This window comes from Oncorhynchus tshawytscha, linkage group LG13, assembly GCF_018296145.1.
Source record: "Oncorhynchus tshawytscha isolate Ot180627B linkage group LG13, Otsh_v2.0, whole genome shotgun sequence".
NCBI classification, from domain to species: Eukaryota; Metazoa; Chordata; class Actinopteri; order Salmoniformes; family Salmonidae; genus Oncorhynchus; species Oncorhynchus tshawytscha.
The window spans coordinates 65,228,969-65,240,215 of NC_056441.1; the positions used below are offsets into that span (position 1 = coordinate 65,228,969).

At 42.9% G+C, this 11,247-nt stretch overlaps 2 protein-coding genes across 2 annotated transcripts in view; one reads left to right on the plus strand and one right to left on the minus strand.

Moving 5' to 3' along the window:
* The window catches only part of LOC112265506 (transcription elongation factor SPT6), a 33,470-nt gene extending 29,159 nt beyond the window's left edge, over positions 1 to 4,311 (plus strand). Inside the window, exons 30-37 of the mRNA XM_024442864.2 lie at positions 98 to 336; positions 521 to 634; positions 841 to 965; positions 1,471 to 1,583; positions 1,691 to 1,765; positions 2,262 to 2,440; positions 2,574 to 2,788; positions 3,019 to 4,311. Of these exons, the coding sequence (XP_024298632.1) occupies positions 98 to 336; positions 521 to 634; positions 841 to 965; positions 1,471 to 1,583; positions 1,691 to 1,765; positions 2,262 to 2,440; positions 2,574 to 2,788; positions 3,019 to 3,205 (1,247 nt within the window). The 3' untranslated portion in view covers positions 3,206 to 4,311. The remainder of the gene's footprint in view (positions 1 to 97; positions 337 to 520; positions 635 to 840; positions 966 to 1,470; positions 1,584 to 1,690; positions 1,766 to 2,261; positions 2,441 to 2,573; positions 2,789 to 3,018) is intronic.
* A 1,826-nt stretch (positions 4,312 to 6,137) lies between these two features.
* proca1 (protein interacting with cyclin A1) lies at positions 6,138 to 10,267 on the minus strand. Its single transcript, XM_024442865.2, has 4 exons — positions 9,203 to 10,267; positions 8,919 to 9,051; positions 8,519 to 8,653; positions 6,138 to 8,299 (listed from the first exon to the last, which is right to left on the minus strand). The coding sequence occupies exons 1-4, from the start codon at positions 9,771 to 9,773 to the stop codon at positions 6,412 to 6,414; spliced, it is 2,727 nt and encodes a 908-aa protein (XP_024298633.1). The 5' UTR covers positions 9,774 to 10,267; the 3' UTR covers positions 6,138 to 6,411.
* Between the last annotated feature and the right edge of the window lie 980 nt (positions 10,268 to 11,247).

Genomic DNA, 11,247 nt, shown 5'->3' on the forward strand with positions numbered 1-11,247 from the left:
TGTTTTTTAGTCGAGGACTAGGCTACATCTGTGTCTGGGAAACCAGGCCTAATAATATAATACCAAACGCTAAAATACATCTTTCCACTCCCTGTAGCCTACATCAAGAGGGTGATAGCCCACCCATCGTTCCATAACATCAACTTCAAGCAGGCAGAGAAGATGATGGAGTCCATGGACCAGGGAGATGTAATCATCAGGCCCAGCAGTAAGGGAGAGAACCACCTGACTGTTACTTGGAAGGTTGCTGATGGCATCTACCAGCACATTGACGTACGAGAGGAGGGCAAGGAGAATGCCTTCAGCCTGGGACATACCCTGTGGATCAACACTGAGGTCAGCTCCATTCACAGGCTTCTTCATTTTGAAGCAGTATATGCCTGTATGAATATAATTATGTGCGTCCAAAATGGCACCCTTTCCCTATATAATCTACAGAAGTAGTGCACTATTTAGGGAATAGGGCGCCATTTGGCATGAAACCAATGTGTTTCACTAGGTTGTTTGACCTTTTTCTCAGGAATTTGAAGATCTGGATGAAATTACAGCCAGATACGTTCAACCAATGGCTGCGTTTGCTCGCGATCTACTTGGTCACAAGTATTTTCAAGAATGCAATGGTGGAGACCGAAAGGTAGGAACAAGGATATACTTTCTTTCAATTCACAGTATCATTGTGTATGAATGTGTATTTATGTGTGTATCAGCCTATCTGCCAGTGTGTGTGTGTGTGGGTTTGAGAGAGAGAGAATAAGAGTTTCAAAGAGACAGATGGGATAGAAACCTTTTCAATTCTCTTCGATTGATCATCAGCTGCCATCCCTGTTTTTTGAATTGCAGAAAATGGAGGAGGTCTTGGTGAAAAGCAAGAAGGAAAAGCCTACATTCATCCCCTACTATGTGTCTGCCTGTAGAGAGCTGCCAGGGAAGTTTCTGCTTGGTTACCAGCCCCGCGGAAAACCAAGGTTACCTCAGGACTGCCAACCACACTAGCCGCTGCCTTTGTCATCCAAATAAACACCCATTCATACAATGCATGAAGTTGCATAGATATAGAAATGCTGGAGATGCACTTGGCTTCATTTTCTTTCATGTGCAATTGACACCCTCAAGAAAAAGGCTCTCGTGTTGGAAATGGAACTGCCTCACCCCCAAAACCCAAACACAGAATGTGTGTCAGTACAGTAGGGGAAGCATAAAGCGCCTGTTTGTCTCTGCCGCTGTTGCCTGCCAAGAGAAAGAGTGATTATTGGTGCTTGTTTAGAGATGTGAAAGGACATAAACATTAACCCTTATTTACTTCTCGCGCAGGAGGGTTTGTCACATGTATCCACAGTAATTATCACTGTTCAGTGAAGTACTATACTGTGGTGTTCATAAAGTACTATACTGTGGTGTTGTAATGTCACAATGTACTGTCATTGTTATATTGTCATAATCAGAATGGCATGACTTTTCTCTGGCATGCAGGGTTGAGTTTGTGACTGTCACGCCTGAGGGGTTCAGATACAGAGGCCAGATTTTTCCCACAGTCAATGGACTCTTCCGCTGGTTCAAAGACCATTTCCAGGAGCCAGTGGCAGGTCAGAGCATACACAGAATGCCACACAGTGAAACCTACAGTCCAGGGTAATCGTGCTCTAATGACAGATTCACTTCTGTTATCTGATATTTTGTATTTCTCCTACAGGGATTACTCCCAGCAGCAGTAGAACACGAACCCCAGCCTCTGTCAATGCCACGCCAGCCAATATTAACATTGCAGGTCAGTTTAGGGCTGGGACAATACCAGTATCGCCATATTTTTTCCATGACAAAAAGGAAAACACGAAGCAGACAAAACTCTTTGGTTATTTAAAAACCTGCTGTATGTAGAATATTGTGTGCTATAGCTTGGTAAAAATAAATACATGTGACTCTGGATGACAACATAATTATGTTTGTTTCCAGCATTAGGGCTGTTTTCCTAAAGAAGTTAAATCTGCTTTGTGCTTTGTTTCCTTGCCACGATATTAACGAGTATCGTGGTACTGGTATTGTTTCGGCCCTATGTCAGTTATTGTGTACGTATACTCACTCCCCAGGATTTCTATGGCTATGATATACTGTATGTTACCTCAATTGGTTTTTAACATTTCATGCATCCTAAGGTTGAAATCGTCAGCATTTTAAGGACTTTTAAGAAACAGTTTCTCTGTTTATTCTTCTCCTAATATATAAAGTTGTATGTATTATGTATGCCCTGTGCATCTGTCACTCAGATCTGACTCGTGCAGTGAACGCCCTCCCTCAGAACATGACCTCTCAGATGTTCAGTGCCATTGCCGCAGTAACGGGCCAGGGCCAGAACCCCAACACCACACCAGCCGGATGGGCATCCAGCCAGTACGGCTATACTGGTGGCAGCAGCGGCGGAGGGGGGAGCAGCAGCGCCTATCATGTACGTTTGGAATACACAGACACTTTCTGTATATCTGAATGTCACAATCACAAAAACTTTGCACTTTCATCTCTATCTGTTTTTCATATTTCTGTTCAACATTAGCCCTTCAACTTTATTTTTTCTGTCCCAGGTGTTTGCCACACCAGCTCAGCAGCCGATTGCTACTCCCCTTCTGACGCCCAGCTATTCATACACCACCCCCACCCCCAGCCAGCAGCAGACTATCACAACTCCCCAGTACCCCAGCAGCACTCCCCAGTCCTCACACGGACATGGACACCGCCCTTCCTCCTCCACACCATCATCAACATCCTCCTCCCGCCACCACAGGACACCAACACCAAAGTAAGTCACCTCTCAAAACTAGCTCTTAGACAGAATAATCCAATAGAGAAACCATTTAAATTTGGGTCATTCAAATGGAGAGATTATGGTCCATGTATGTAGCTGCGTACTTACAGAAGTTTCCAACGGCAGATAACTTACCTCTAATTGTTCAGGAAGCATACAACTGCTACATTGTGAGTGAGTAAGTAAATAGTGAGTTATCTTTTCTCCCTGCTCCCAACCCTCAGGGCAACTTCCCACACAGCAGTGGACTGGGGAAAGATGGCCGAGCAGTGGCTCCAGGAGAAAGAGGCAGAGCGCAAGAAGACGAGGCCCAGAATGACCCCACGACCTTCTCCCAGCCCCATGATCGAGAGCACGCCCATGTCCCTCGCTGGAGACGCCACACCGCTGCTGGATGAGATGGATCGCTAGGTCCAGAGGAGACTTTCCTTCTCCCGATCCCACTGTTACTCACCCCTACTGTACTGTATATGAACTGGACTCATTATATATTACTGCATACACTTCACTGCTTCAGATGTTCACATTGAAGGATAAGATGATGGTGACCAACATGGATGACTGAATTGCACGTGGATAATGTATTTGATAACAGTGGTTTGTTTCAAATTCACCTAAAGAAGATGGTTGGAAACATTGACTATCACTTCTTTGGTAGCACTGTTTCTCGCTTGCAATTTTATTGAAATGTATTGGAAACAATGAAAACTGCATGCCTTGTTTAAACCAGGTTTTAAGCATATTAACTTCAAATGCATGTGATGCAACAAAAACCAATGAAAACTATTTCTTTCTGAATCACACCCGAGGTTACTGTAACATATGCTATATAAATATTAACTATCTCTCAGTAGGGGTTTGAAAAGGCCATTTGTAGTACCATGTATATTATATCTATACCATTTTATCTTTGTCACATGAGTCTTAGGCCATTTTAATGACTTGTAAGTTTCTGGATTCATAGCCAGTTGCTGCTTGGTGTATTGCCTGAGAGCTGACTAGGTATAGGTTTTAGCCTACATTAGCTATACAGGCTTCATGTCTACTCTGAGGGTAACACAATGAAGAACATTGACAGTATTACTTGGAAGTGTTGAACAGAATAGGTATAGGACCTCAAGCACTTCTACTAACTGTATTATTTTTTTTACTTTGTATTTTTAAATGCATTGCCAACTGAAACATGTTGTGGTCTGTGCATATTGTGCTACATCAGCATATTCACATTACAGCTGCTGTCCCGTAATATACAGTACACTTAAATGTTATCCTCTGTCAATGTATTTAACCCATATGAATGTATTTTAAAACTATAAAATTCACTTCCTGTAATTTAATTCAACTCATGTAAGAACAGTGTCAGTTATTTTTAGTATTCATCATGTTCTCATGTAATCCACAAACAAAATGAGTCCATAACAAAGAAGAGATCTATCAGTGCCAGCCTGCAGTACTAATTAAAGCTGCATGTTAGCATTGTTGAATGCCTTTCCTTCATAAAAATGTAAAATACTGAAGACTCTCTTGTTTCTTTGCCAACTGCGAACAATTGTTCCTCTCAAGTAGTCAGACCATACAAAATACAATATGATTCCATTCAAAAGACCATTGAAAAACACTGACAATGCAGCTGATGTAATATACTGTGGTATGAAGTGAGAAATTATTATACTCAAACTAGCCTACTACGTTGCCAGTACTGCTTAAACACTCTGTTCCCCCCCCCCCAAACTGAGCTGGTCTGAATGCTTGGGTCTAGTCCCAGTCTGGAACACCATCAGTAGCTTAAGCTTTGAATACCAGTCACTGCTTACTGAAGTGTCCAACTGTTTTACTAAACTCAGCAAAAAAAGAAACGTCCTCTTACTCTCAACTGCGTTTATCTTCAGCAAACTTAACATGTATAAATATTTGTATGAACATAAGATTCAACAACTGAGACATAAACTGAACAAGTTCCACAGACATGTGACTAACAGAAATGGAATAATGTGTCCCTGAACAAAAAGGGGGGCCTCTTGTAGCGCTCATTCTTTCGACAATAAATGAGAATCCAACCATCACCCTGGTGAGACAAAACCACGACTCATCAGTGAAGAACACTTTTTGCCAGTCCTGTCTAGTCCAGCGACGGTGGGTTTGTGCCCATAGGCGATGTTGTTGCCGGTGATGTCTGGTGAGGACCCGCCTTACAACAGGCCTACAAGCCCTCAGTCCAGCCTCTCTCAGCCTATTGCGGACAGTCTGAACACTGATGGAGGGATTGTGCGTTCCTGGTGTAACTCGGGCAGTTGTTGTTGCCATCCTGTACCTGTCCCGCAGGTATGATGTTCAGATATACCGATCCTGTGCAGGTGTTGTTACACATGGTCTGCCACTACAAGGATGATTAGCTGTCCGTCCTGTCTCCCTGAAGCGCTGTCTTAGGCATCTCACAGTACGGACATTGCAATTTATTGCCCTGGCCACATCTGCAGTCCTCATGCCTCCTTGCAGCATGCCTAAGGCACGTTCACGCAGATGAGCAGGGACCCTGGGCATTTTTCTTTTGGTGTTTTTCAGAGTCAGTAGAAAGGCCTCTTTAGTGTCCTAAATTTTCATAACTGTGACCTTAATTGCCTACCGTCTGTAAGCTTTTAGTGTCTTAACGACTGTTCCACAGGTGCATGTTCATTAATTGTTTACGGTTCATTGAACAAGCATGGAAAACAGTGTTTAAACCCTTTACAATGAAGATCTGTAAAGTTGTTTGGATTTTTACCAATTTTCTTTGACAGGTTCCTGAAAAGGGGACATTTCTTTTTTTGCTGATTTTATTATCCTAGCTGATGTTTTCAGTCTGTAACATATTCTGTCAATTTATGTAGTGTGTAAGAATCAGCATAGGGATTTGAGCCTCAGTGTTACAGGGTCTTACAGCCCTCATTTAGGGGAGAGAATAGAGTTCATAGGAGAATAGAGTTCATAGTGAGCACGTAATCCTTTTTTAGGAATGTGACCCTTTTCATCACAATGCCTTATATCGCATTGGAAAAGACTAGAGGTCCAAAGTCCCACACAGAACAAAGGAAATAGTATTTAAACCTGGAAGAAGGCTCAGCTTTCTTGGCTTGGAGCCTGTCTGTGTATACAATATTGCAAGAATTGTTTGCAGAAAAGTAAAAGTAAGCCATTTACGAGTAAGCAGATGAAATGGAGAACTCCCTGAACTTGGAATTCCCTCATTTCTTTCGTATTAAATATTCCCTGCTGTGTCTTGGGAGTACAGTACATGCCTACATGCACACAAAAATGAATGTGTTTTTAATGAAATCATCACTTTTAGAATTCATTGCACTCAATATATGCTTCTTTCCAATATTTTATTAATCATTGGTGTTTAAATGCACATACTATAATACAAAACATTATCCTGATTCTTCATTCACTTGTTTCAATTCCTGTTGAATAGTGGCACAAATGTTGATTTTACAAAACATACACAAGATGACGACTAACACATACTACACATACGTCTGAGTCTGCATAGCAGGTTTTACTGATAGTCAAGAGCCAGACTAGTCATCTAGGACATTTCACTCTTTCATTCTATACTAGCAACATTGTTAGTATGAGTCTCATTGTGGTGGTTTTCTCCTTTTCTTTCTACCTATTCTCTCTTCCGTTTTCTGGACAGTGGATTTTATTGGACTTATAGTGTGTGTGCTGGTCTGTTCTCTGAGGGCCTGTTCTCTGTAGTTCTCAGGACCCTGTAGATTGAATTCTCGTACTTCGTCAACTTTGAATGCGATTTCTGACGCTGAGGGTGTCAGACTTGTACCTGTTATTATTTCTTCAAGTTGAGTTTCATTGCCATTATGGATAAGAACCTCATCCTTGACAACAGTGGGTATGGTCACTTTTTTACTTTTCTTTCTACCCTCCCTCTCTTTTGATCCTTGTCTTCTCCCAGTCATAACGGGATCGCTGGCTGTTCTGGTGAGGAGTCCCTTTTCACTATGACTCTCTATGCTCTGTGGCGTTAGCATCTCAGCCTGCTCTGCAGCGACTACAGTGGTGGTTGTGGGGATGTTCAGTACAACAGTGCTGTCAGTAGTGACTGGTTGAAGGGCATCTTCAGTGGGATTCTGAAGAGATGTGCCCTCAGCCAAAAGAGTTGATATGACTTTTCTCCTCATCTTTCTTCCCTCTCTCTCTTTCAGCCTGTGCCTTTTGGTCTCACTCAAAGTTGAGCCTACAGTCGTAGTGGTATTGGATCCCTTCTCATTGTGACTTTCGGGTCTGTGTGACACTGGCTGCCCTGCAACGCGAACAGTAGTGATGGTGGTGACGGCTGGAGCACTTGTGCTCTCAGTAGTGATCACTTCAAGATCCTTTTCAGTGGGGTTTCGGAAAGTATCCCCCACCATGGGAAGAGTGGGAGGGATTTTGCTCCATTTATTTGTTTTCTCTCTCTCCTTTGACCTGTGCCTTTTGCTTTTGATAAAAGTCACAATGGGGGTGCCGGCAGTAACCGTAACATGTCCCTTTTCACTGTTGTTCTCTAACTTTAGTTGCGCAGGCTGATCTGCAGAGATTATGGCAGTGCTGGTAGGGATGTTCGGGGTGCCAGAGCTCTCAGTTGTGGTTGTTGGGAGGTCCTGTTTAATGGCAGTATGGCGTGCAACTCCTTTAGGGGTGACAGTTGGCGTTATGTTGCTCTGTTTTTTCCTCCCTTCCCCCTTTCTTGACCTCTGCCTTTTGGTTTTCTGTGTGGTCACAATGGGTGTGCTGGTGGTTGCAGAAAGAGACGCTGTTTCTGTGTGATCCTTCAGAGCCGGAGTTTCCAGCATTGTCTGCTCCATCTTGACAGCAGTGGCTGAGGTGTCAGAGGCATCTGCAGCACTTTCTTCATCTACATGTGGTTCATCTCTCATGACATCATTAGAAAGCTCCTCTTTCCCTCCACAATCTTTTTCACCATCACTGAAACAGTTGACATTTCTGTTCAACTGGTCATTATTCTCAGGCTCATTTACAAAGTTACTCTTATTGACAACTTCCTCTGCTTTGGTAGGACTAACTTGGTAGGACTCCTCTGCTCCTTTTGAGACTGAGTCGATTTTCTGCTTCCTCTTTCTCCCTTTTCCTTTCCCTTTCCTTTTCTTGTTATTTTTCTTATTTTTCCCTGCAGTGTTCTTCCTCTTCTTCTTCTCTGAGGTCTGTGTCTCTCCTTTGGTGGTGTCTGTAGCCGAACCCTGAGAGGTGGAGACGGTGGCCAGAAATTTGATGAAGTCCTCAGCGACTGTGACCATGTTCCTGAGGGAGGGTTCCTCAGGGCCAGTGGTCTGGGAGCCAGAAACAGTGGACTGTGTTGTGCCTTCAGGATTGTCCTGCTCTGTGCCTGTTTCCCTTGTCTCTTTCTGAGGAGCCACGGTCAGCACGTCAATAATGTCAATACCTCCGAAATCATACGGGATGGACTCTCTAGGCACTGCAACCAGGAGCTTGTCATATTTTTTACACCTGTGTGGATAAGAGAGATGGAGAGAGGTTTAAAATGTGCTCCCTGTAGTGTATTATAAAGCCACTAAAAATGCTTGGATTGTTAATTCTTGTTCGATTTTTTAAAATTATTTGTATTGTATTTGCAAGACATTCTAGTTCACTGTCGATGCTAGTAACATAAGCATTTTGCTGCACCTGCCACAACATGTGCATTATTACAGTAAATACTGTACTTACACGCCATACCAGTGGCGCTCCACACATTGCTCTTCATATATGAACTGGAAACAGGGCACCTCAATGACATTGAAGAAAGCTTGGCCAACCACCCTGGAGGAGGTGTCATTGACTTTCCTCAGACACTCCTTCAACCTGCACAGATAGTGTGACAAAGAGAAAATTAGCCCCTCCTGGTTACTGTAGCCTGTCTGGATGGTTTGACAGACAGTAGTAGTACATCATATAATTGGTTTGAGCCTCTGACTGTCTAACATAATTACTCAAGTGTATGAAGTAGTTTATTTATTTATTCTTTATAGATTATTTAAACGGATGGATCAAAGGCATTGCATTTTGCTCCTAACATTCTATTTTTTAAACAAAAAAAGGCGTTTCAACTATAATGTAGGCAACTCACGCATTATCGCAGTCACAGTGACTAAGGGGATGCCACTTGAAATTGGTGTAGCCGTATTTTGAGGAAAACGCATGGATGACGTAGGGGCAGTGGTCATGAACGCGGCAACAACTGTCAGTCGCCGCGAACTCTCCTGCAAACGGCGAATGTATATTAAAAAATAACAACAAACCAACATGCACCGAAATCAGGGAAACAGTTGAATGACTAAATGTGGTCATAATAGTTCATCATGCATCTAAAATACAGAATAACATCAAACTTTACGCAAGTTCACAACCTACCCAAATGGTCGTAATTATCAGCCATGTTGCCAGCTCCACACCACAGGGTTCCAGGATAAGTGAATCCTCGCTTGGATCTTCGTATGTCCTGCTTGTTATCCTCGTGGACAGAATTCTCTCTCGTCTTCTTCGGTGTCTGTGCTGTTGGTGCGGCTATCCTCTCCGCGGTGACCGTCGTGCACTTTGATGTCCTCTGGAACGCTTGACAGTTGTATTTGGCTTCGGTCATGTCTGCAAAACTCAACTCCATATATTCTGGGTTGGTTATCTGGTGCTTCAGTCCCAATCTGCACACATGCATGAATGACTTTACCTGCGTCTGGTTGATGGTTACTGAGCAGTCCACCAGTTTACCCGACGTGTCATGCACAGAGCGCACTTCCTCAATTCCGTCTGACACTTGGTAAAGATAATTTCCCCCAATGCCTGACATTTTGGCACAGAATGTGCTGTTGAGCATGAACAACACATCTTTGCTCTGTTTCTCTGCATCTAGGGAATAATTGGGGAATTCTCCCTTGACAAAGTTTCTGTCCAGATAAGACAGAAAGAAAAAAAATACCGACCACATTACTTCAGATGGCACTTTCAGCACCACGCGCACTGAGACAGCACCACTACCTTTCCGGTGTTCTCGCCAAAACCGGCTTTATAGCGACACTTCTAGTGGTGCGATTATTAATACGATGACTGACAATAATGGGAGGGGTCTGACACATAAAATTAACCCCTTCAGTGGCCGATTACACACTTTCCATTATTTCAACAGAATCCATTGATATTGTAAATCCAGGGTAATTTCAGAATGTGCGCAAACTGTTGCTTAAACATAAAAACACGACTATTCTACAATTACTAGCAGTTCAACATGAAAATAATCAGCCTACCTGTGCCTGAATTTAGTTAAATCCAAATGAGACATTAACTGCAAGAAAGTATATTGACAACAAGGAACGTTTGTGTGCGTTTTTGTCTTTTACACGCATTCTATTTATTTATAGGCGAATAATCAAAGACAGCAGACCCGATATGGTTAATAGGATGGCGCGTACTACTGCTGGCAGCCTAGGCTACTCTGCCGTGGGTTGACCGCAAGTTACCTCCCCGTCCCCCTTTTCACCAAAAATCGAGATTTAGCTTTGGTGACGCTGCAAGCAAGGAGGAGGTTCTTCTCGCGCTTCCCATGGTAACAAGGATGGCGTGATTCTTCCAACCCAATAGATTGGACATCTTTTAGATTCCACAAAAGGCATTGGTGGTGACCTAAATTAGAATGTTGGAACAAACGTCTTTCTTTGTCTAGAATGGAAAGGTTTGCAAAGCACGCACGCAATCCGCTCTCTCTCAGCAGCATGTCTGAGCAAACTGGGTTTAATTAATGTTCTTTCAGAGTTTGAAACCTACTACCGATGGAGGATGGAGAGTTGAGGTTGAGGTCATGTCAGAGGGTGCACTACTGTACCCAAGCCAAGCGTAAATGCTCCCCTGGTGTCGAATGGGGTAATTTACTTGGACTGGCACTGCATGGGGGCACGGGCAGGTAATTAATCTGTTAAAGTAGCTAGCAATATCATGGAACTCATTTGACAAAAACGGACTATGCATTTTAAATATTGCCATCCATATACTGCTTTGGCAACATTTTTAGGTTTTATGGACTATTAAATATTTAACCCAATTGACTAGTCACCAGCCAGACAAAAATCGGCGGTGAGTTCTAATCAGGCCACTGTTTTGTCACAAGGCAGGACTTACAATGAGCTTTCAGGAGAGGCGTAGGTATTTTGTATTCTCCGCAAATACACTTGAATCGGATTGTTAGAAGGCGGAGAGAAATTATGCAAAATCACCCGAGGCAACATTCGACTAAAACTTGGAAAAGCCCCTGGGTTAATTGAATGCTCATTAATACAAGGATTAAGTGGGTGGAAAACAATAATAATTCTGTGCTCTAGATTTTGACATTGATAAAAATCTGCCTATATGCTGGTAATCCGTTTGGATAGCCTTGGGACCCTTCCATAGTCTATATAACACAGCCTTTA